The sequence below is a fragment of the Oncorhynchus masou genome, chromosome 31 (assembly GCF_036934945.1).
Source record: "Oncorhynchus masou masou isolate Uvic2021 chromosome 31, UVic_Omas_1.1, whole genome shotgun sequence".
Taxonomy (NCBI): Eukaryota; Metazoa; Chordata; class Actinopteri; order Salmoniformes; family Salmonidae; genus Oncorhynchus; species Oncorhynchus masou.
The window spans coordinates 102,686,287-102,712,927 of NC_088242.1; the positions used below are offsets into that span (position 1 = coordinate 102,686,287).

A 26,641-nucleotide genomic window follows, 5' to 3' on the forward strand; every position below is an offset into this window, starting at 1 on the left:
ACAGGTATTGATCCTGCACCTCATCTCTAGCAGACACCTTTACTAACAGGTATTGATCCTGCACCTCATCTCTAGCAGACACCTTTACTAACAGGTATTGATCCTGCACCTCATCTCTAGCAGACACCTTTACTACCAGGTATTGATCCTGCAGGTCATCTCTGATACCTTTACTAACAGGTATTGATCCTGCAGGTCATCTCTGATACCTTTACTAACAGGTATTGATCCTGCAGGTCTCTAGCAGACACCTTTACTAACAGGTATTGATCCTGCAGGTCATCTCTGATACCTTTACTAACAGGTATTGATCCTGCAGGTCATCTCTGATACCTTTACTAACAGGTATTGATCCTGCAGGTCTCTAGTTGATACCTTTACTACCAGGTATTGATCCTGCAGGTCATCTCTGATACCTTTACTACCAGGTATTGATCCTGCAGGTCTCTAGCAGACACCTTTACTAACAGGTATTGATCCTGCAGTTCTCTAGCAGACACCGTTACTAACAGGTATTGATCCTGCAGGTCTCTAGCTGACACCTTTACTAACAGGTATTGATCCTGCAAGTCTCTAGCAGACACCTTTACTAACAGGTATTGATCCTGCAGGTCATCTCTAGCAGACACCTTTACTAACAGGTATTGATCCTGCAGGTCTCTAGCAGACACCTTTACTAACAGGTATTGATCCTGCACCTCATCTCTAGCAGACACCTTTACTAACAGGTATTGATCCTGCAGGTCTCTAGCTGATACCTTTACTAACAGGTATTGATCCTGCAGTTCTCTAGCAGACACCTTTACTAACAGGTATTGATCCTGCAGGTCTCTAGCAGACACCTTTACTAACAGGTATTGATCCTGCACCTCATCTCTAGCAGACACCTTTACTAACAGGTATTGATCATGCACCTCATCTCTAGCAGACACCTTTACTAACAGGTATTGATCCTGCAGGTCATCTCTAGCAGACACCTTTACTAACAGGTATTGATCCTGCAGGTCTCTAGCAGACACCTTTACTAACAGGTATTGATCCTGCAGGTCTCTAGCAGACACCTTTACTAACAGGTATTGATCCTGCAGGTCTCTAGCAGACACCTTTACTAACAGGTATTGATCCTGCACCTCATCTCTAGCAGACACCTTTACTAACAGGTATTGATCCTGCAGGTCTCTAGCTGATACCTTTACTAACAGGTATTGATCCTGCAGTTCTCTAGCAGACACCTTTACTAACAGGTATTGATCCTGCAGGTCTCTAGCAGACACCTTTACTAACAGGTATTGATCATGCACCTCATCTCTAGCAGACACCTTTACTAACAGGTATTGATCCTGCAGGTCTCTAGCAGACACCTTTACTAACAGGTATTGATCATGCACCTCATCTCTAGCAGACACCTTTACTAACAGGTATTGATCCTGCAGGTCATCTCTAGCAGACACCTTTACTAACAGGTATTGATCCTGCACCTCATCTCTAGCAGACACCTTTACTATCAGGTATTGATCCTGCAGGTCTCTAGCAGACACCTTTACTAACAGGTATTGATCCTGCAGGTCTCTAGCAGACACCTTTACTAACAGGTATTGATCCTGCAGGTCTCTAGCAGACACCTTTACTAACAGGTATTGATCCTGCAGGTCATCTCTAGCAGACACCTTTACTACCAGGTATTGATCCTGCAGGTCTCTAGCAGACACCTTTACTAACAGGTATTGATCCTGCACCTCATCTCTAGCAGACACCTTTACTAACAGGTATTGATCCTGCAGGTCTCTAGCTGATACCTTTACTATCAGGTATTGATCCTGCAGGTCTCTAGCAGACACCTTTACTACCAGGTATTGATCCTGCAGGTCTCTAGCAGACACCTTTACTACCAGGTATTGATCCTGCAGGTCTCTAGCTGATACCTTTACTATCAGGTATTGATCCTGCAGGTCTCTAGCTGATACCTTTACTATCAGGTATTGATCCTGCAGGTCATCTCTAGCAGACACCTTTACTAACAGGTATTGATCCTGCACCTCATCTCTAGCAGGCACCTTTACTAACAGGTATTGATCCTGCACCTCATCTCTAGCAGACACCTTTACTAACAGGTATTGATCATGCACCTCATCTCTAGCAGACACCTTTACTAACAGGTATTGATCATGCACCTCATCTCTAGCAGACACCTTTACTAACAGGTATTGATCATGCACCTCATCTCTAGCAGACACCTTTACTAACAGGTATTGATCCTGCACCTCATCTCTAGCAGACACCTTTACTATCAGGTATTGATCCTGCAGGTCTCTAGCAGACACCTTTACTACCAGGTATTGATCCTGCAGGTCTCTAGCAGACACCTTTACTAACAGGTATTGATCCTGCAGGTCTCTAGCAGACACCTTTACTATCAGGTATTGATCCTGCAGGTCTCTAGCAGACACCTTTACTAACAGGTATTGATCCTGCAGGTCTCTAGCAGACACCTTTACTAACAAGTATTGATCCTGCAGGTCTCTAGCAGACACCTTTACTAACAGGTATTGATCCTGCAGGTCATCTCTAGCAGACACCTTTACTAACAGGTATTGATCCTGCACCTCATCTCTAGCAGACACCTTTACTAACAGGTATTGATCCTGCACCTCATCTCTAGCAGACACCTTTACTAACAGGTATTGATCCTGCACCTCATCTCTAGCAGACACCTTTACTAACAGGTATTGATCCTGCAGGTCATCTCTGATACCTTTACTATCAGGTATTGATCCTGCAGGTCTCTAGCAGACACCTTTACTAACAGGTATTGATCCTGCACCTCATCTCTAGCAGACACCTTTACTAACAGGTATTGATCCTGCACCTCATCTCTAGCAGACACCTTTACTAACAGGTATTGATCCTGCACCTCATCTCTAGCAGACACCTTTACTACCAGGTATTGATCCTGCAGGTCATCTCTGATACCTTTACTAACAGGTATTGATCCTGCAGGTCATCTCTGATACCTTTACTAACAGGTATTGATCCTGCAGGTCATCTCTGATACCTTTACTAACAGGTATTGATCCTGCAGGTCTCTAGTTGATACCTTTACTACCAGGTATTGATCCTGCAGGTCATCTCTGATACCTTTACTACCAGGTATTGATCCTGCAGGTCTCTAGCAGACACTAGAGGGTCCTGTGTGGCTCAGTCGGTAGAGCATGGCGCTTGCAACGCCAAGCGTCGTGGGTTCGATTCCCGCTAGGGCCACCCATATGTAAAAGTAGTGGCCCCAGCCGACTTGTAAGTCGCTTTGGACAAAAGCGTCTGCTAAATGGGATATATTATTATTATTATTACCTTTACTATCAGGTATTGATCCTGCAGGTCTCTAGCAGACACCTTTACTAACAGGTATTGATCCTGCAGTTCTCTAGCAGACACCGTTACTAACAGGTATTGATCCTGCAGGTCTCTAGCTGACACCTTTACTAACAGGTATTGATCCTGCAAGTCTCTAGCAGACACCTTTACTAACAGGTATTGATCCTGCAGGTCATCTCTAGCAGACACCTTTACTAACAGGTATTGATCCTGCAGGTCTCTAGCAGACACCTTTACTAACAGGTATTGATCCTGCACCTCATCTCTAGCAGACACCTTTACTAACAGGTATTGATCCTGCAGGTCTCTAGCTGATACCTTTACTATCAGGTATTGATCCTGCAGGTCTCTAGCAGACACCTTTACTAACAGGTATTGATCCTGCAGGTCTCTAGCAGACACCTTTACTAACAGGTATTGATCCTGCACCTCATCTCTAGCAGACACCTTTACTAACAGGTATTGATCCTGCAGGTCATCTCTAGCAGACACCTTTACTATCAGGTATTGATCCTGCAGGTCTCTAGCAGACACCTTTACTACCAGGTATTGATCCGGCAGGTCTCTAGCAGACACCTTTACTAACAGGTATTGATCCTGCAGGTCTCTAGCAGACACCTTTACTATCAGGTATTGATCCTGCAGGTCTCTAGCAGACACCTTTACTAACAGGTATTGATCCTGCAGGTCTCTAGCAGACACCTTTACTAACAGGTATTGATCCTGCAGGTCTCTAGCAGACACCTTTACTAACAGGTATTGATCCTGCAGGTCATCTCTAGCAGACACCTTTACTACCAGGTATTGATCCTGCAGGTCTCTAGCAGACACCTTTACTAACAGGTATTGATCCTGCACCTCATCTCTAGCAGACACCTTTACTAACAGGTATTGATCCTGCAGGTCTCTAGCTGATACCTTTACTATCAGGTATTGATCCTGCAGGTCTCTAGCAGACACCTTTACTAACAGGTATTGATCCTGCACCTCATCTCTAGCAGACACCTTTACTAACAGGTATTGATCCTGCACCTCATCTCTAGCAGACACCTTTACTAACAGGTATTGATCCTGCACCTCATCTCTAGCAGACACCTTTACTACCAGGTATTGATCCTGCAGGTCATCTCTGATACCTTTACTAACAGGTATTGATCCTGCAGGTCTCTAGCAGACACCTTTACTAACAGGTATTGATCCTGCAGGTCATCTCTGATACCTTTACTAACAGGTATTGATCCTGCAGGTCATCTCTGATACCTTTACTACCAGGTATTGATCCTGCAGGTCTCTAGCAGACACCTTTACTAACAGGTATTGATCCTGCAGGTCTCTAGCAGACACCTTTACTAACAGGTATTGATCCTGCAGGTCTCTAGCAGACACCTTTACTAACAGGTATTGATCCTGCAGGTCATCTCTAGCAGACACCTTTACTACCAGGTATTGATCCTGCAGGTCTCTAGCAGACACCTTTACTAACAGGTATTGATCCTGCACCTCATCTCTAGCAGACACCTTTACTAACAGGTATTGATCCTGCAGGTCTCTAGCTGATACCTTTACTATCAGGTATTGATCCTGCAGGTCTCTAGCAGACACCTTTACTACCAGGTATTGATCCTGCAGGTCTCTAGCAGACACCTTTACTACCAGGTATTGATCCTGCAGGTCTCTAGCTGATACCTTTACTATCAGGTATTGATCCTGCAGGTCTCTAGCTGATACCTTTACTATCAGGTATTGATCCTGCAGGTCATCTCTAGCAGACACCTTTACTAACAGGTATTGATCCTGCACCTCATCTCTAGCAGGCACCTTTACTAACAGGTATTGATCCTGCACCTCATCTCTAGCAGACACCTTTACTAACAGGTATTGATCATGCACCTCATCTCTAGCAGACACCTTTACTAACAGGTATTGATCCTGCAGGTCATCTCTAGCAGACACCTTTACTAACAGGTATTGATCCTGCAGGTCATCTCTAGCAGACACCTTTACTAACAGGTATTGATCCTGCACCTCATCTCTAGCAGACACCTTTACTATCAGGTATTGATCCTGCAGGTCTCTAGCAGACACCTTTACTACCAGGTATTGATCCTGCAGGTCTCTAGCAGACACCTTTACTAACAGGTATTGATCCTGCAGGTCTCTAGCAGACACCTTTACTATCAGGTATTGATCCTGCAGGTCTCTAGCAGACACCTTTACTAACAGGTATTGATCCTGCAGGTCTCTAGCAGACACCTTTACTAACAGGTATTGATCCTGCAGGTCTCTAGCAGACACCTTTACTAACAGGTATTGATCCTGCAGGTCATCTCTAGCAGACACCTTTACTAACAGGTATTGATCCTGCACCTCATCTCTAGCAGACACCTTTACTAACAGGTATTGATCCTGCACCTCATCTCTAGCAGACACCTTTACTAACAGGTATTGATCCTGCACCTCATCTCTAGCAGACACCTTTACTAACAGGTATTGATCCTGCAGGTCATCTCTGATACCTTTACTATCAGGTATTGATCCTGCAGGTCTCTAGCAGACACCTTTACTAACAGGTATTGATCCTGCACCTCATCTCTAGCAGACACCTTTACTAACAGGTATTGATCCTGCACCTCATCTCTAGCAGACACCTTTACTAACAGGTATTGATCCTGCACCTCATCTCTAGCAGACACCTTTACTACCAGGTATTGATCCTGCAGGTCATCTCTGATACCTTTACTAACAGGTATTGATCCTGCAGGTCATCTCTGATACCTTTACTAACAGGTATTGATCCTGCAGGTCATCTCTGATACCTTTACTACCAGGTATTGATCCTGCAGGTCTCTAGCAGACACCTTTACTATCAGGTATTGATCCTGCAGGTCTCTAGCAGACACCTTTACTAACAGGTATTGATCCTGCAGTTCTCTAGCAGACACCGTTACTAACAGGTATTGATCCTGCAGGTCTCTAGCTGACACCTTTACTAACAGGTATTGATCCTGCAAGTCTCTAGCAGACACCTTTACTAACAGGTATTGATCCTGCAGGTCATCTCTAGCAGACACCTTTACTAACAGGTATTGATCCTGCAGGTCTCTAGCAGACACCTTTACTAACAGGTATTGATCCTGCACCTCATCTCTAGCAGACACCTTTACTAACAGGTATTGATCCTGCAGGTCTCTAGCTGATACCTTTACTATCAGGTATTGATCCTGCAGGTCTCTAGCAGACACCTTTACTAACAGGTATTGATCCTGCAGGTCTCTAGCAGACACCTTTACTAACAGGTATTGATCCTGCACCTCATCTCTAGCAGACACCTTTACTAACAGGTATTGATCCTGCACCTCATCTCTAGCAGACACCTTTACTAACAGGTATTGATCCTGCAGGTCATCTCTAGCAGACACCTTTACTATCAGGTATTGATCCTGCAGGTCTCTAGCAGACACCTTTACTACCAGGTATTGATCCGGCAGGTCTCTAGCAGACACCTTTACTAACAGGTATTGATCCTGCAGGTCTCTAGCAGACACCTTTACTATCAGGTATTGATCCTGCAGGTCTCTAGCAGACACCTTTACTAACAGGTATTGATCCTGCAGGTCTCTAGCAGACACCTTTACTAACAGGTATTGATCCTGCAGGTCTCTAGCAGACACCTTTACTAACAGGTATTGATCCTGCAGGTCATCTCTAGCAGACACCTTTACTACCAGGTATTGATCCTGCAGGTCTCTAGCAGACACCTTTACTAACAGGTATTGATCCTGCACCTCATCTCTAGCAGACACCTTTACTAACAGGTATTGATCCTGCACCTCATCTCTAGCAGACACCTTTACTAACAGGTATTGATCCTGCACCTCATCTCTAGCAGACACCTTTACTACCAGGTATTGATCCTGCAGGTCATCTCTGATACCTTTACTAACAGGTATTGATCCTGCAGGTCTCTAGCAGACACCTTTACTAACAGGTATTGATCCTGCAGGTCATCTCTGATACCTTTACTAACAGGTATTGATCCTGCAGGTCATCTCTGATACCTTTACTACCAGGTATTGATCCTGCAGGTCATCTCTAGCTGATACCTTTACTACCAGGTATTGATCCTGCAGGTCATCTCTAGCTGATACCTTTACTACCAGGTATTGTGTCAATGTAAAACTTACACAAGACAGTTCACAGAATAGTCAATTTAAAGAAATGTAGCCAATTTGTTTACTACATTTAGCTAACATTATATATTTAATCCAGGGATTTTTACCTTTGCCTCAAATTCGTCAGTCTCGTCCAGATCATCACGGTATTTGTAGTTCTTTTTGATAGCCACATTAGCAGGTAATTAGCATTTCATTTTGGGTGGGATAAATAAAGGCTAATATATTGATAAAAGTCCCCTTGTCCAAGAGATTTACAGGATTATCAAAACATCACTTCAGGGTAAGTCTACACAAAACACAGCCCTTATTTTAAGTGTTTCTAAATTCCCCTTTGGGAAAAATGTATGGTGAAAAAACGATTGGAACCATTTCCTTGTTTGACCACTAGGTTTTATGGGTGTTGTGACTCATACTGTGGTACTCTATTGAAGAAACTATCAGCTCATGTCTCTCTGCATAAAACAAGTCATGTTTGTTTCCCTCAGTGAATGCTCAGGTCTTGAAATGCTCAGGTCCTGAAATGCTCAGGTTTTGTGTTACTTTTATTTGGACCTGCTAGAAATGTTATTTTGTTTTCTTTCCAGTTTGATGTGAAGAACCAGCGTACCTTCCTGAGGCGGACCAAATACGATGAGCTTCACCAGGAGGACCTGTTTGTTGGAAACCGTGTGAACGTGTTCTCCCGTCAACTCGACCTGATTGGATATGGAGACCAGTATACAGGAAACAAGCTCGGCAGCAAGAAAGAGAGGTATTTATGTTTGTATGTATGTTGCTGTGGTGGTGCAACATCTCTGTAGAACGTCCTCACATCAGCAAGAGGCCTGATGAGCTGAGCATAGTCAATGGGACTTGCAAAGCAAACATCCCCATTCTAAGTCTTCAACCTACTTCTTCTTCTCTGGAACCCTCCTCCTACACCATTCAAACTTTAAAATGTGCAGATGGATACGGAATATTGTTTGTCTGTAACTTTTTTTTTTATATATATCTTTTATACTTTTGAAGGGATATATAAATATTTGTTTTGTCCTCCATCCGCTTACATGACATTTCCTGAAGATTTCAAAAAGGCCTCATTGTGACATCGTCACATCCAACTTCCGTTCACTGTAAATGCAACAATGCAACTCTTGACACAAATCAACTACTTTGACCTCTTTGGAACAACAGACAAAACTTTATAGCATTCACTAATCTACTACTCAAATCTGGCGTTTTGAACAAAATCATATATTCTGATGAAAAGTTACAGCTTTTTTTAGTGACCACATCAACAACATTTTCTGTAATTTAAAAAAAAAAATTTGCAAACAACTTACCGTTTTTAAGTACTACCCAAAAGAGTTTTAACAAAACGTTAGAGGGTATGAAATCTTCTTCTATTGAAATCTGCGGATCCAAAATATCCACTCCGGATCTATACTGAACAAAAATATAAACGCAACATGTAAAGTGTTGGTCCCATGTTTCATGAACTGAAATAAATGTTTTCAGAAATTTTCCGTACGCACATAAAAGCTTATTTCTCTCAAATGTTGTGCACAAATTTAAGATCCCTGTTAGTGAGCATTTTATGTTTTGTCAAGATTGCCCATCCACGTGACAGGTGGGGCATATGAAGATGCTGATTAAACAGCATGATCATTACACAATGATTATTCCACAGATGCACCTTGTGCTGGGGACAATAAAAGGCCACTCTAAAATGTGCAGTTTTGTCACACAACACAATGCCACAGATGTCTCAAGATTTGGGGGAGCGTGTAATTGGCATTGTCGTTGTAGAGAATCTGGCAATATGTCCAACCGGCCTCACCACCACAGACCACATGTAACCACACCAGCCCAGGACCTCCACATCCGGCTTCTTCGTCTGCAGCATCGTCTGGGGGGGGGGGGGTGGGGCATGGCTGCGCCCTTGCCCAGTCATGTGAAATCCATAGATTAGGGCCTAATGAATTGTAATTTGTTGCCCTTATATTTGTATTCAGTATAAGGATTGATTGAATATGTCCGTAGATGTTTGAGTAATCCTTCAACTGCTCTCTTTCCGGCTGTAGTAACGGCCTGTCTGAAGTTAGCAGATTAACAACAGCTGCAAATTCCTATGAAACGACATCATGTTTTGAATCTAGTAAAGACGTTTTGTGGGTCAGAGTGCAGTATTTATTTAGTATTTAAGCACAAACGTACTGAATCTTTTTGCTTGTTTCTCACACTTCTTAAAGCCATATAAGGGAGCAGTGTTGCTCGGTTAATGGGATTATAATTCAAGACTCAAAATTTTATATTCACCACCTTTAAAAAAAAAATTTTTTTAAATGGTTGACTCTGTTAGGGAACTGGCACAAAGACTTTCAAACAAGACCACAGTTCTCACTCCCGATAATAATAAACCAATATTCAGGATTCCTGAACATCTGTAACAGCTTTCTTCTGTTGAAGGAGGAGCGGACCAAAATGCAGCGCGGTATTTATGAGACGTGTTTAATGAAGAACGAAAAAACACGAACAAAACAAAAAACAACAAACGGAAACGTGAAAACCTAAACAGTCCTATCTGGTGAAGACACAGAGACAGGAACAATCATCCACGAAAACACTCAAAGAATATGGCTGCCTAAATATGGTTCCCAATCAGAGACAACGATAATCACCTGACTCTGATTTGAGAACCGCCTCAGGCAGCCATAGACTACACTATACACCCCACACAACCCCAAGACGAAACACACCACAAATAAACCCATGTCACACCCTGGCCTGACCCAATAAATGAAGATAAACATAATAAATATAGACCAGGGCGTGACAACATCTAGTTAATCTATCCATCAAGATTATGGGTTCTTCCCCAATGCTTGGAAGTCTGCTGCAGTGGTACCTGTTTTAAACACTGGTGGGAAATGACCCACCTATAAGCATTCTTCCAGTGGTATGAAACGTAGCTGAAAGACGGATGACTGATCACCTGACTGATCACCTGACTGATCACCTGACTGATCACCTGACTGATCACCTCATTCAGGGCTACTTCATACAGCACATGGTTCAGAACGAACCATTCAACTGAACCGGCCAATAGTTTTTTTTCTGGAGTGCATTAAATCTAACCTGGTCGCAGGTGGTGAAATCAAGTCTGTTTTGGATCTTAAAAAGGCCTTTGATTCTGTGAATCATGAAGTCCTCCTATCCAAACTATCCTCCCTTAATGTGTCCACTGAAGTCATGAGTTGGATGTATTCCTATTTGACAAACGGAAGTCAAACCGTTCGTTTGGGGGACACTCAGTCAGACTCTCTTTACAGTAACATTGGGGTGCCACAAGGGTCAATATTAGGCCCCCTTCTGTTTACCATCTATTTAAATTATCTCCCACTTGCTTGCCCACAAGTTAACATGCAGACGATACAGTTCTATATGTACACAACAACAACAACAAAATCGACAACTAGTTGTTAACTTAACTCAAGCTATGGTACATGTTCCTAAATTAATGACTAATTCTTGCCTGTATTTAAATATTGACAAGACTGTTTGTATGTACTTCTCTAAGAAATCCTTTGATTCTTCACAACCAGCTGTTCTTGTTAATGGAGGAGAATCTGAATGCTGTGTCTAACTTCAGGTATCTCGGAGTCATTTTGGACTCCCTACTTGACATTTTCAGAAACATGTGAAGAAGGTGGTTAAACACGGTTAAGTTTGGATTATCCAACTTTAGGTTTATCAAACCTTTCCTTCCTCTGGATGCTACCAAAACATATATGATGTGATCTTCTCGCAGCTGCCTGGTTGTGAGAGATGTGATGTACTGAACACTAAAACCCAGGTTTTCAATCCACATGGCACACAATGTACAAAGCATGTCTCTCTCTCTCTCTCTCTCTTCCATTGTTTTCCTGCAGAACTCTTGCTATGATAAAACCAGATGCAGTCAACAAGATGGGAGACATTCTACAGATGATCAATGACGCCAACCTGATCCTAACCAAAGCCAAAATGACAAAGCTGACATGGTAAAGGTCAAAGTTATTATTTCAGCTGAGAGACGCAGGTGACTGTCGAGGTGGGGCTGATGATTATTGCATTGTCAATAAGCTCAGTTACATATGGCTGTCGTCTGTAATGTGTCCAGTGTTAATGACAGGGTTTGTTGTCAGATGGCCTCCCAGGCCTGGGGCTGCCGGGCTACTATTTCTAGAGCTGCACCCACTCAGAGATGTGTTTTGAAGTGAAAGAACAAAAGCTTTCTTTTTCTCAATTCATAACCCCATGTCTCCTTTGCCCGGAAGGTCACTCTGAGGTAAAGCTACATTAGTATGAGAAGAGCTTAGTTCCAGCATTCCACAACTATCTTTCCGTTGCTGAGGGTGCCAGTGAAGGACAATAGAGCGAGAGATGAGAATATACCATTTGGAGAGAAATGTGATGTGTGCCACAGACAGCTCGTTCTGCCAAGTGCCAAAGCTCCTCCCATTCAAAGGTAGGGGGTGGGCTTGATTATTCACACATGTCAAGAAACATATGGCGTGCCAGGCGACCTGGGCTGTGTTATTACCTACAGTCAACATATGGCGTGCCAGGGGACCTGGGCTGTGTTATTACTTACAGTCAACATATGGCATGCCAGGGGACCTGGGCTGTGTTATTACCTACAGTCAACATATGGTGTGCCAGGGGACCTGGGCTGTGTTATTACCTACAGTCAACATATGGCGTGCCAGGCGACCTGGGCTGTGTTATTACCTACAGTCAACATATGGCGTGCCAGGGGACCTGGGCTGTGTTATTACCTGTTGTTCACATATGGCGTGCCAGGGACCTGGGCTGTGTTATTACCTACAGTCAACATATGGCGTGCCAGGCGACCTGGGCTGTGTTATTACCTACAGTCAACATATGGCGTGCCAGGGGACCTGGGCTGTGTTATTACCTGTTGTTCACATATGGCGTGCCAGGGGACCTGGGCTGTGTTATTACCTACAGTCAACATATGGCGTGCCAGGGGACCTGGGCTGTGTTATTACCTGTTGTTAACATATGGCGTGCCAGGGGACCTGGGCTGTGTTATTACCTACAGTCAACATATGGCGTGCCAGGGGACCTTGGCTCTGTTATTACCTGTTGTTCACATATGGCGTGCCAGGGGACCTGGGCTGTGTTATTACCTACAGTCAACATATGGCGTGCCAGGGGACCTGGGCTGTGTTATTACCTGTTGTTCACATATGGCGTGCCAGGGGACCTGGGCTGTGTTATTACCTACAGTCAACATATGGCGTGCCAGGCGACCTGGGCTGTGTTATTACCTACAGTCAACATATGGCGTGCCAGGGGACCTGGGCTGTGTTATTACCTGTTGTTCACATATGGCGTGCCAGGGGACCTGGGCTGTGTTATTACCTACAGTCAACATATGGCGTGCCAGGGGACCTGGGCTGTGTTATTACCTGTTGTTAACATATGGCGTGCCAGGGGACCTGGGCTGTGTTATTACCTACAGTCAACATATGGCGTGCCAGGGGACCTTGGCTCTGTTATTACCTGTTGTTAACATATGGCGTGCCAGGGGACCTGGGCTGTGTTATTACCTACAGTCAACATATGGCGTGCCAGGGACCTGGGCTGTGTTATTACCTGTTGTTAACATATGGCGTGCCAGGGGACCTGGGCTGTGTTATTCCCTGTTGTTAACATATGGCGTGCCAGGGGACCTGGGCTCTGTTATTACCTGTTGTTAACATATGGCGTGCCAGGCGACCTTGGCTCTGTTATTACCTGTTGTTAACATATGGCGTGCCAGGGACCTGGGCTCTGTTATTACCTGTTGTTAACATATGGCGTGCCAGGGGACCTGGGCTCTGTTATTACCTGTTGTTAACATATGGCGTGCCAGGCGACCTTGGCTCTGTTATTACCTGTTGTTCACATATGGCGTGCCAGGCGACCTGGGCTGTGTTATTACCTGTTGTTAACATATGGCGTGCCAGGGGACCTGGGCTGTGTTATTACCTGTTGTTAACATATGGCGTGCCAGGGGACCTGGGCTGTGTTATTACCTGTTGTTAACATATGGCGTGCCAGGGACCTGGGCTGTGTTATTCCCTGTTGTTAACATATGGCGTGCCAGGGGACCTGGGCTGTGTTATTCCCTGTTGTTAACATATGGCGTGCCAGGGACCTGGGCTCTGTTATTACCTGTTGTTAACATATGGCGTGCCAGGGGACCTGGGCTGTGTTATTACCTGTTGTTAACATATGGCGTGCCAGGGGACCTGGGCTGTGTTATTACCTGTTGTTAACATATGGCGTGCCAGGGGACCTGGGCTGTGTTATTACCTGTTGTTAACATATGGCGTGCCAGGGGACCTTGGCTGTGTTATTACCTGTTGTTAACATATGGCGTGCCAGGGGACCTTGGCTGTGTTATTACCTGTTGTTAACATATGGCGTGCCAGGGGACCTGGGCTGTGTTATTACCTGTTGTTAACATATGGCGTGCCAGGGGACCTGGGCTCTGTTATTACCTGTTGTTAACATATGGCGTGCCAGGCGACCTGGGCTGTGTTATTACCTGTTGTTAACATATGGCGTGCCAGGGGACCTTGGCTCTGTTATTACCTGTTGTTAACATATGGCGTGCCAGGCGACCTGGGCTGTGTTATTACCTGTTGTTAACATATGGCGTGCCAGGGGACCTGGGCTGTGTTATTACCTGTTGTTAACATATGGCGTGCCAGGGGACCTGGGCTGTGTTATTACCTGTTGTTAACATATGGCGTGCCAGGGGACCTGGGCTGTGTTATTACCTGTTGTTAACATATGGCGTGCCAGGGACCTGGGCTGTGTTATTACCTGTTGTTAACATATGGCGTGCCAGGGGACCTTGGCTGTGTTATTACCTGTTGTTAACATATGGCGTGCCAGGGACCTGGGCTGTGTTATTACCTGTTGTTAACATATGGCGTGCCAGGGGACCTGGGCTGTGTTATTACCTGTTGTTAACATATGGCGTGCCAGGGGACCTGGGCTGTGTTATTACCTGTTGTTAACATATGGCGTGCCAGGGGACCTGGGCTGTGTTATTACCTGTTGTTAACATATGGCGTGCCAGGGACCTGGGCTGTGTTATTACCTGTTGTTAACATATGGCGTGCTAGGGGACCTGTAGTGAGGTTACCTATAACGTTAGCAGGCAGCAAAAGGCTCTGTGTTGGATTGCAAACAAAGCAGAAAGGTCGTCTTTGTGTCTGTGTGTAAGAATAGTTTGTCCTCTGTCTATGTTCTTTCCGTCCGGAGGTGAGTTTGTAATACACTACCGTGCAATTTGATACCTCATGTGGTTTGCCAATAATATCCTCTTCTCCTCACTAGGGCTGGCACAACCCTGTAATGACAGTTCGGGATAAAGACTGTCATGAAAATGAAAATGACTGTACTAACCTTTTTTTGCAACAAACAGCTGACTGAAGACGGGACAGGCATTCGTAACGTTTGAGTCCGTTTCTGTGATAACGACGTGATGAAACTTTGTCGCCACTTGCTGAAACAAGCAAGGTGTAGAAAACGATGAATAGAATGAGCTTGGAACCTCTAACCCTGGCGATTTTGACTGGTAAACTGATGGCCCGCCAGTCCACCCAGCACGCCATCATCGACTTGAAAAGGGACGTTCGTTCTATTCGTTCTAGACCCTCTTCCTCGAAGCTGCCCATGTCCCGTATTGTTGATGATGTGGTTGTTACTGACAGGAAGCACATGGCTGAGCTGGAAGGCAGCCATGGTTCGTCCTTATTTAAAGGATCAAGCTGATCTTAACTGTTATAGGCCAATTTTTATTTTGCCCTGTTTATCAAAAGTGTTGGAAAATCTTGTTAATAATCAAATCAAATGTTATTGGTCACATACACATGGTTAGCAGATGTTAATGCGAGTGTAGTGAAATGCTTGTGCTTCTCGTTCTGACAGTGCAGTAATAACCAACAAGTAATCTAACTATTTCACAACAACTACCTTATACACACAAATCTAAAGGGATGGAATGAGAATATGTACATATAAATATATGGATGGACGAGCTGTATCAGCAAGATGCAATAGATGGTATAAAATACAGTATATACATATGATATGAGTAATGTAAGATATGTAAACATTATTAAAGTGGCATTATTTTAAAGTGACTAGTGATCCATTTATTAAAGTGGCCAGTGATTGGGTCTCAATGTTGGCGGCAGCCACTCAGTGTTAGTGGTGGCTGTTTACCAGTCTGATGGCCTTGAGATAGAAGCTGTTTACCAGTCTGATGGCCTTGAGATAGAAGCTGTTTACCAGTCTGATGGCCTTGAGAGGGAAGCTGTTTTTCAGTCTCTCGGTCCCTTTGATGCACCTGTGCTGACCTCGCCTTCTGGATGGTCTAACGGGGTGAACAGGCAGTGGAACTGACTGGCTTTCTTGATGTCTATACTCTTCTCTCCGGTATGCAATCTGGTTTCCGCTCAGGTTATGGCTGTGTCACTGGGTTGCAAAGGGTCGGAAACTTTCCCGTAAATTTCCTGAAATGTCCCATGCCAAGTTAGGGAAGTTACAGCTCATAACAGTGAACCTTTTTTTGTGGGATACACATAAGGCAATTCTAGGTCTTGTGGCATATGTTGGTTAAACTATCCCCAATTCAATAGAATTGCAACCCTCTGCATGCACAGTGCATTCTTCCATCACATGTACAGCTGATTCTCAAGATCTTGCACACTAATGAGATGCTATTGAGCCCACGCTACTACACTGTCTGAGCCAAGGACTACATGCTTTCTGGTAAGTTTTCATTACAATACTGGGTGGGGTAAATTTATTTTATATGACACACATGCTTTTTTTGTTAAATAATAAATAGTAGCCTACAGCAAAGTGTGTTTAAATAATTTCTAACTTGTTTCTGCTAGTTAGTTTTTGCTACGATGTGGGGTTTAGCTTCCTTGAGCCTGCTAACGGAGGAATGTTAATTCACCTGTTTACATACGTTTCATTTTAAAACATTTATCTTACAAAGGAGTTGTTTAATCTAACTGCTTAACTATTTATCTGTACATGGAATTGTATTTGTTTTTTTTTTTACTTATTTTTTCTTCTAATCTTTACAGGAAAATGCCATGGAGACTATCTGATGTGTGGAGACATTTCACTGCAGCTCATGTAGAAGGAAACGCTGTGTACATTTGCAAATACTGTGCCAAATCGTATGTTGAAGAATGCAACAAAGATGCAGAATCATCTGGCCAAGTGCATAAAGTTCCCTCAGCGCTCACCACAAGCAACCTCTGACACAAGTCCCACTACTTCTATTCGAGGTGAAAATTATGAATCAGACACCTTATCGATAGCAACAGCTCCTGGAATCAGAATGTTTTTGACTCAATGGAGGAACGAAGTTAGAGAAATGCTGATGAATGTATTGCTCGAGCTGTGTATACAACTGGTTCACCTCTGATGCTCACAGGCAATGTGTATTGGAAGAGATTTCTGAATGTTCTTCACCCAGCATACACCCCTCCAACCAGACATGCTTTATCTATTCATTTGCTGGATGCAGAGTTCAACAGAGCGAAGGTCAAGCAAATCATAGAGAAAGCAGACTATTACAATCATCTCTGATGGGTGGTCGATCGTGGGCAAGGAATAATTAACTACATCATCTCCACCCCTCAACCAGTATTCTACAAGAGCACAGACACAAGGGACAACAGACACAACAGTCTCTACATTGCAGATGAGCTGAATGCAGTCATCAATGACCTTGGACCACAGAAGATGGATACACTCTACAAGAGAGCCATGGAAATGGTTAGGAATGTGAAGGGTCATCAAGTTATAGCAGAAATCTACCTCACCAAGCAAAGTGAGATGAATAAGAGCACCACATTGAAGCTGCCCAGCAACACCCGTTGGGGTGGTGTTGTCATCATGTTTGACAGTCTCCTAGATTGGAAGGAGTCTCTCCAAGAAATGGCCATATCACAGTCTGCGATACGGACAGCCCCACCAAGAGGATCCTCCTGGATGATGTATTTTGGGAGAGAGTGGAAACCAGCCTGAAACTCCTGAAACCTATAGCATTGCAGGGATTGAGGGAGACCATGCCATCCTGTCTGATGTTCAGACTCTGCTTGCAGATGTAACAGAATGAATCTGTACTGCCCTGTCCACTTCACTGTTGCTCCAAGCAGAGGAAACTGCAGTTCTGAAATACATCATAAAGCGTGAGGACTTCTGCCTGAAGCCCATACACACCACAGCGTACATGTTGGACCCCAAATATACTGGCAAGAGCATCCTGTCTGGTGCAGAGATCAACAAGGCCTATGGTGTCATCACTACCGGGAAGGTTCTTGGCAGTCTGGCGAAGGACACTTTGGGATGAAGACGCAATATGTCAGCCGTGCCAACATATCTCATCAGCCACATGGTGGAAGGAGCTTTGTGGATCTGAGGCTCTTTCCCCTGTTGCCTCCATCATCCTCCAAATCCCACCAACATCAGCCGCCTCAGAGCGCAACTGGTCCTTGTTTGAGAACACACACACCAAAGCACGACCAATACAAGGGTTGAAAAATTGGTGGGCATCTGGGCAAATTTGAGGCTTTTTGAGCCTGACAAAGAGCAAGGTTGGAAAGTGACAGTGAAGATGAGGCCTCAGTCTGATGTTCAAGAGGTGGACATTGAATAGGTCCAGGGAGAAGACATGGAAGCACGAGAGGAAGACAACCAAAGCTTTAGTTTCTAGACTATAATTTTACAGATATATGTTGAAAATGTTTTTGGGAGATGCGATGGATCATTGGAGATTATTCAATATCATTCAATATTCTCTTTTATTGTTCAGTGAAATCATCACATGTGAAGAGTCAACTCATTTAATTAAAATTCAATTCATAACTAAATTGTTTTTAGTGGAAATTGTTTTTAGTTTCTATTGGAAGGATTTAATAATTTGCAATTGTCTACTTATGATAAGTTAAAAGGTTTATGTTTCTGTCTCCAAATATGGTAAATATATCCAATGCAAAAAAACATCTACATTTAAATGGTATTGATATTAATTTGCATATGTTTCCATTAATTCCCATATATTCCCACGGAACGTGGGACCTCTGAATATTCCCCAAAATGTGCAACCCAAGTCACTGCGACCTTAAAGGCCCTCAATGATGTCCCCTCTGTCCTTGACTATAAGCAATAATGTGCTCCTATTTTTATTGACTTGGCCAAAGCTTTTGATACGGTAGAACATTCTTGTGAGTCGGCTAAGGAGTATTGGTGTCTCTGAGGGGTCTTTGGCCTGGTTTGCTAACTACCTCTCCCAAAGAGTGCAATGTGTAAAGTCAGTACCCCAAGGCTCGATCCTAGGCCCCATGCTCTTCTCAATTTACATCAACAGCATAGCTCAGGCAGTAGGAAGCTCTCATCTATTTATACTCAGCTGGCCCCTCCCCAGATTGTGTGTTAAATGTTCTAAAATATAGCTTTCTTAGTGTCCAACAAGCTTTCTCTGCCCTTAACCTTGTTCTGAACACCTCCAAAACAAAGGTAGTGTGGTTCTGTAAGAAGCAACCCTCATCCTCCATATACATCACCTGTTCTGCCAGTCACATTCTGTTAAACGTCCCCAAAGCACACACATCCCTTGGTGGCTCTTCCTTTCAGTTCGCTGCAGCTCGTGACTGGAACGAGCTGCAACAAACACTCACACTGGACCGTTCTATCTCTATATTCAAAGACTCAATCACACTTAGTGACAGTGGTGGCTGCTTCACGTGATATGTTGTTGTTTCTACCTTTTTGCCCGTTGTGCTGTTGTCTGTGCCTAACAATGTTTGTACCACATGTACCATGTGCTGCTACCATGTTGTGTTGTTGTCTTAGGTCTCTCTCTATGTAGTGTTGTCTTAGGTCCCTCTCTATGTAGTGTTGTCTTAGGTCTCTCTCTATGTAGTGTTGTCTTAGGTCTCTATGTAGTGTTGTCTTAGGTCCCTCACTATGTAGTGTTGTCTTAGGTCTCTCTCTATGTAGTGTTGTCTTAGGTCCCTCACTATGTAGTGTTGTCTTAGGTCCCTCTCTATGTAGTGTTGTCTTAGGTCCCTCTTTATGTAGTGTTGTCTTAGGTCTCTATGTAGTGTTGTCTTAGGTCTCTATGTAGTGTTGTCTTAGGTCTCTCTGTCTGATGTTGTCTTAGGTCTCTATGTAGTGTTGTCTTAGGTCTCTCTGTCTAGTGTTGTCTTGGGTCTCTCTGTCTAGTGTTGTCTTAGGTCTCTCTGTCTAGTGTTGTCTTAGGTCTCTCTGTCTGGTGTTGTCTTAGGTCCCTCTTTATGTAGTGTTGTTGTCTTAGGTCTCTCTCTGTCTAGTGTTGTCTTAGGTCTCTCTGTCTAGTGTTGTCTTAGGTCTCTCTCTCTCTGTCTAGTGTTGTCTTAGGTCTCTCTGTCTAGTGGTGTCTTAGGTCTCTCTCTCTGTCTAGTGCTGTCTTAGGTCTCTCTCTCTGTCTAGTGTTGTCTTAGGTCTCTCTCTCTGTCTAGTGTTGTCTTAGGTCTCTCTGTCTAGTGTTGTCTTAGGTCTCTCTGTCTAGTGGTGTCTTACGTCTCTCTCTCTGTCTAGTGTTGTCTTAGGTCTCTCTCTCTGTCTAGTGCTGTCTTAGGTCTCTCTGTCTAGTGTTGTCTTAGGTCTCTCTGTCTGGTGTTGTCTTAGGTCTCTCTCTCTGTCTAGTGTTGTCTTAGGTCTCTCTGTCTAGTGTTGTCTTAGGTCTCTCTGTCTGGTGTTGTCTTAGGTCTCTCTCTCTGTCTAGTGTTGTCTTAGGTCTCTCTGTCTAGTGTTGTCTTAGGTCTCTCTCTAGTGGTGTCTTAGGTCTCTCTCTAGTGGTGTCTTAGGTCTCTCTGTCTAGTGTTGTCTTAGGTCTCTCTGTCTGGTGTTGTCTTAGGTCTCTCTCTCTGTCTGGTGTTGTCTTAGGTCTCTCTCTCTGTCTAGTGTTGTCTTAGGTCTCTCTCTCTGTCTAGTGTTGTCTTAGGTCTCTCTGTCTAGTGTTGTGTTAGGTCTCTCTCTAGTGGTGTCTTAGGTCTCTCTCTAGTGGTGTCTTAGGTCTCTCTGTCTAGTGTTGTCTTAGGTCTCTCTGTCTGGTGTTGTCTTAGGTCTCTCTGTCTGGTGTTGTCTTAGGTCTCTCTCTCTGTCTAGTGTTGTCTTAGGTCTCTCTGTCTCTGTCTGGTGTTGTCTTAGGTCTCTCTGTCTCTGTCTAGTGTTGTCTTAGGTCTCTGTCTAGTGTTGTCTTAGGTCTCTCTGTCTCTGTCTAGTGTTGTCTTAGGTCTCTCTGTCTAGTGTTGTCTTAGGTCTCTCTGTCTAGTGTTGTCTTAGGTCTCTCTGTCTAGTGTTGTCTTAGGTCTCTCTCTGTCTAGTGTTGTCTTAGGTCCCTCTTTATGTAGTGTTGTCTTAGGTCTCTATGTAGTGTTGTCTTAGGTCCCTATGTAGTGTTGTCTCTCTTTATGTGGTGTTGTGGCATCTCTCTTTATGTAGTGTTGTCCTAGGTCCCTCTTTATGTAGTGTTGTCTTAGGTATCTATGTAGTGTTGTCTTAGATTTCTATGTAGTGCTGTCTTAGGTCTCTCTTTATGTAGTGTTGTCTTAGATCTCTATGTAGTGCTGTCTTAGGTCTCTTTTTATGTCAAATCAAATTGTATTTGTCACATACACATGGTTAGCAGATGTTAATGCGAGTGTAGCGAAATGCTTGTGCTTCTAGTTCCGACAATGCAGTAATAACCAACGAGTAATCTAACTAACAATTCCACAACTACTACCTTATACACATAAGTGTAAAGGGATAAAGAATATGTACATAAAGATATATGAATGAGTGATGGTACAGAGCATCATAGGCAAGATACAGTAGATGGTATCGAGTACAGTATATACATATGAGATGAGTAATGTAGGGTATGTAAACAAAGTGGCATAGTTTAAAGTGGCTAGTGATACATGTATTACATAAAGATGGCAAGATGCAGGAGATGGTATAGAGTACAGTATAGATGGTATAGAGTACAGTATATACATATGAGATGAGTAATGTAGGGTATGTAAACATTATATAAAGTGGCATTGTTTACAGTGGCTAGTGATACATTTTCTACATCAATTCCCATTATTACAGTGGCTGGAGTTGAGTCAGTGTGTTGGCAGCAGCCACTCAATGTTAGTGGTGGTTGTTTTACAGTCTGATGGCCTTGAGACAGAAGCTGTTTTTCAGTCTCTCGGTCCCAGCTTTGATGCACCTGTACTGACCTCGCCTTCTGGATGATAGCGGGGTGAACAGGCAGTGGCTCGGGTGGTTGTTGTCCTTGATGATCTTTATGGCCTTCCTGTAACATCGGGTGGTGTAGGTGTCCTGGAGGGCAGGTAGTTTGCTCCCGGTGATGCGTTGTGCAGACCTCACTACTCTCTGGAGAGCCTTAGGGTTGTGGGCGGAGCAGTTGCCGTACCAGGCGGTGATACAGCCCGACAGGATGCTCTCGATTGTGCATCTTTAAAAGTTTGTGAGTGCTTTTGGTGACAAGACAAATTTCTTCAGCCTCCTGAGGTCTCTCTCTATGTAGTGTTGTCTTAGGTCTCTCTCTATGTAGTGTTGTCTTAGGTCTCTCTCTATGTAGTGTTTTCTTAGGTCTCTCTTTATGTAGTGTTTTCTTAGGTCTCTCTTTATGTAGTGTTGTCTTAGGTCTCTCTCTATGTAGTGTTGTCTTAGGTCTCTCTATGTAGTGTTGTCTTAGGGCTCTCTCTATGTAGTGTTTTCTTAGGTCTCTCTTTATGTAGTGTTGTCTTAGGTCTCTCTCTATGTAGTGTTGTCTTAGGTCTCTCTCTATGTAGTGTTGTCTTAGGTCTCTCTCTATGTAGTGTTGTCTTAGGTCTCTCTATGTAGTGTTGTCTTAGGTCTCTCTCTATGTAGTCTTTTCTTAGGTCTCTCTTTATGTAGTGTTGTCTTAGGTCTCTCTCTATGTAGTGTTGTCTTAGGGCTCTCTCTATGTAGTGTTGTCTTAGGGCTCTCTCTATGTAGTGTTGTCTTAGGTCTCTCTCTATGTAGTGTTTTCTTAGGTCTCTCTTTATGTAGTGTTTTCTTAGGTCTCTCTTTATGTAGTGTTGTCTTAGGTCTCTCTCTATGTAGTGTTGTCTTAGGTCTCTCTCTATGTAGTGTTGTCTTAGGTCTCTCTTTATGTAGTGTTGTCTTAGGTCTCTCTCTATGTAGTGTTGTCTTAGGTCTCTCTCTATGTAGTGTTGTCTTAGGTCTCTCTTTATGTAGTGTTGTCTTAGGTCTCTCTTTATGTAGTGTTGTCTTAGGGCTCTCTCTATGTAGTGTTTTCTTAGGTCTCTCTTTATGTAGTGTTGTCTTAGGTCTCTCTCTATGTAGTGTTGTCTTAGGTCTCTCTCTATGTAGTGTTTTCTTAGGTCTCTCTTTATGTAGTGTTGTCTTAGGTCTCTCTCTCTATGTAGTGTTGTCTTAGGTCTCTCTCTATGTAGTGTTGTCTTAGGTCTCTCTTTATGTAGTGTTGTCTTAGGTCTCTCTCTATGTAGTGTTGTCTTAGGTCTCTCTCTATGTAGTGTTGTCTTAGGTCTCTCTCTATGTAGTGTTGTCTTAGGTCTCTCTCTGTAGTGTTTTCTTAGGTCTCTCTTTATGTAGTGTTGTCTTAGGTCTCTCTCTATGTAGTGTTGTCTTAGGTCTCTCTCTATGTAGTGTTTTCTTAGGTCTCTCTTTATGTAGTGTTGTCTTAGGTCTCTCTTTATGTAGTGTTGTCTTAGGTCTCTCTTTATGTAGTGTTGTCTTAGGTCTCTCTCTATGTAGTGTTGTCTTACGTCTCTCTCTATGTAGTGTTGTCTTAGGTCTCTCTTTATGTAGTGTTGTCTTAGGTCTCTCTCTATGTAGTGTTGTCTTAGGTCTCTCTCTATGTAGTGTTGTCTTAGGTCTCTCTCTATGTCGTGTTTTCTTAGGTCTCTCTCTATGTAGTGTTGTCTTAGGTCTCTCTCTATGTAGTGTTGTCTTAGGTCTCTCTCTATGTAGTGTTGTCTTAGGTCTCTCTCTATGTAGTGTTGTCTTAGGTCTCTCTCTATGTCGTGTTTTCTTAGGTCTCTCTCTATGTAGTGTTGTCTTAGGTCTCTCTCTATGTAGTGTTGTCTTAGGTCTCTCTCTATGTAGTGTTGTCTTAGGTCTCTCTCTATGTAGTGTTGTCTCTTGTCATGATTTGTGTTCTGTCCTATGTTTTCATTTATCTTAAATCCCAGGCCCCCGTCCCGGCAGGAGGCCGTTTGCCTTTTGGTAGGCCGTCATTGTAAATAATAATTTTTCTTAATTGACTCGTTAAATAAAGGATACATAAATACAATAAAAATAAAGCAGAGACAATAAAGATCCATTTTGCCTAAATTGTTTTGGGGGGGGGGGGGGTGCCCCTTGTGTGCACTTCTGGTAATCCCATGTACCCCAGTACCCCAGTATCAACAGATGGATACCTCCTAAACCTTCTGCAAGGACGTGTCCGCACTTACCAGTGAGGTGATGCCTTTTGAAATGAGCAAACTGTTCAGTTTTTATATTTCCAGTATATCTGTGGCGATATCAACCTACAGCCCTGCTCTCATTTCAGAACAACTGACTTGACAATGTGGTATTTGAAGGACAGAGGAGGATGGTTTTTTTTCATTGTTTGGAGGCAGACTATTTCACATGAGATCAGAGGGTGGCAGCACCACCCCTTACAATCACACAACACACACACACACACACACTCACAACACACACTCGCTCACACCGCCTCAGTGACTTGGATGTTCACACAAGACCAAAGTAGGTTGTGTCTTCTCCTGCTTAGAATATGAAATCGCTGTAGAATAGAATGAGAGTCAATGAGAAATGATGATTGTGGTGTAAGTAGCTGCTATTGAAATGTCTGGGTTTTTAAAGGTGATAGGAATCTGTAGTACTGCAGCTGGCCAGGGGGCATCAGATTGGAGGGGATCATATTTCTCATTTTGAAATGACGGGGAAGGTTTTACAGATTTTACAGATTTTCAGAATTCTACATTTTAGAATATGATTGTGATGTGTCCCTTTTTTTTCTGACATTTTCTTGAAATATTTTTAGTACTTTTGCAATTTTGAATTACAAATAATTGTTTTATACGACTGGCTTTTCATATTTTCAAACTGTTCTTCTAAACAATAAAGAGAAGGATTCCCTCATTTTTACACCTGGAACATTTGAGTTTGTAGCTTGTTATGAGAACAGGGCACAGAGCCGAAAAAAAGCCCCCAAGGTCATCTTTTATTATTCTGTGGTTGGCAGCTCGCTTCTGGAGACATGGAGTAAAAATATGGCCGCGCTCTACCAGCTGTAACAGCTACAATAACTAGTCTCTCAAAGTTTCTTTTGACGGAGTGAGCAGAATAAAACTGTAATATAATGAGAAAGGAGAGGAATGTCAGTGACTTGTCTGTGTCCCAAATGGCACCCTATTCCCTATACACTACTTTAGACCAGAGCCCTATTCCCTATACACTACTTTAGACCAGAGCCCTATTCCCTATGCACTACTTTAGACCAGAGCCCTATTCCCTATGCACTACTTTAGACCAGAGCCCTATTCCCTATGCACTACTTTAGACCAGAGCCCTATTCCCTATGCACTACTTTAGACCAGAGCCCTATTCCCTATGCACTACTTTAGACCAGAGCCCTATTCCCTATGCACTACTTTAGACCAGAGCCCTATTCCCTATATAGTGCACTACTTTAGACCAGAGCCCTATTCCCTATATAGTGCACTACTTTAGACCAGAGCCCTATTCCCCTATGTAGTGCACTACTTTAGACCAGAGCCCTATTCCCTATACACTACTTTAGACCAGAGCCCTATTCCGTATACACTACTTTAGACCAGAGCCCTATTCCCTATACACTACTTTAGACCAGAGCCCTATTCCCTATACACTACTTTAGACCAGAGCCCTATTCCCTATACACTACTATAGACCAGAGCCCTATTCCCTATACACTACTTTAGACCAGAGCCCTATTCCCTATACACTACTTTAGACCAGAGCCCTATTCTCTATACACTACTTTAGACCAGAGCCCTATTCCCTATACACTACTTTAGACCAGAGCCCTATTCCCTATACACTACTTTAGACCAGAGCCCTATTCCCTATACACTACTTTAGACCAGAGCCCTATTCCCTATACACTACTTTAGACCAGAGCCCTATTCCCTATACACTACTTTAGACCAGAGCCCTATTCCCTATACACTACTTTAGACCAGAGCCCTATTCCCTATACACTACTTTAGACCAGAGCCCTATTCCCTATACACTACTTTAGACCAGAGCCCTATTCCCTATACACTACTTTAGACCAGAGCCCTATTCCCTATACACTACTTTAGACCAGAGCCCTATTCCCTATACACTACTATAGACCAGAGCCCTATTCCCTATACACTACTATAGACCAGAGCCCTATTCCCTATACACTACTATAGACCAGAGCCCTATTCCCTATACACTACTATAGACCAGAGCCCTATTCCCTATATAGTGCACTACTTTAGACCAGAGCCCTATTCCCTATACACTACTTTAGACCAGAGCCCTATTCCCTATACACTACTTTAGACCAGAGCCCTATTCCCTATACACTACTTTAGACCAGAGCCCTATTCCCTATACACTACTATAGACCAGAGCCCTATTCCCTATACACTACTTTAGACCAGAGCCCTATTCCCTATACACTACTTTAGACCAGAGCCCTATTCTCTATACACTACTTTAGACCAGAGCCCTATTCCCTATACACTACTTTAGACCAGAGCCCTATTCCCTATACACTACTTTAGACCAGAGCCCTATTCCCTATACACTACTTTAGACCAGAGCCCTATTCCCTATACACTACTTTAGACCAGAGCCCTATTCCCTATACACTACTTTAGACCAGAGCCCTATTCCCTATACACTACTTTAGACCAGAGCCCTATTCCCTATACACTACTTTAGACCAGAGC

The 26,641-nt window shown here is 43.5% G+C and overlaps 1 protein-coding gene across 1 annotated transcript in view; it reads left to right on the plus strand.

Moving 5' to 3' along the window:
* Positions 1 to 26,641, plus strand: part of LOC135525090 (nucleoside diphosphate kinase homolog 7-like) — an 88,955-nt gene that overhangs the window by 37,383 nt on the left and 24,931 nt on the right. Inside the window, exons 3-4 of the mRNA XM_064952844.1 lie at positions 8,132 to 8,298; positions 11,459 to 11,569. Coding sequence (XP_064808916.1) covers positions 8,132 to 8,298; positions 11,459 to 11,569 — 278 coding nt within the window. The remainder of the gene's footprint in view (positions 1 to 8,131; positions 8,299 to 11,458; positions 11,570 to 26,641) is intronic.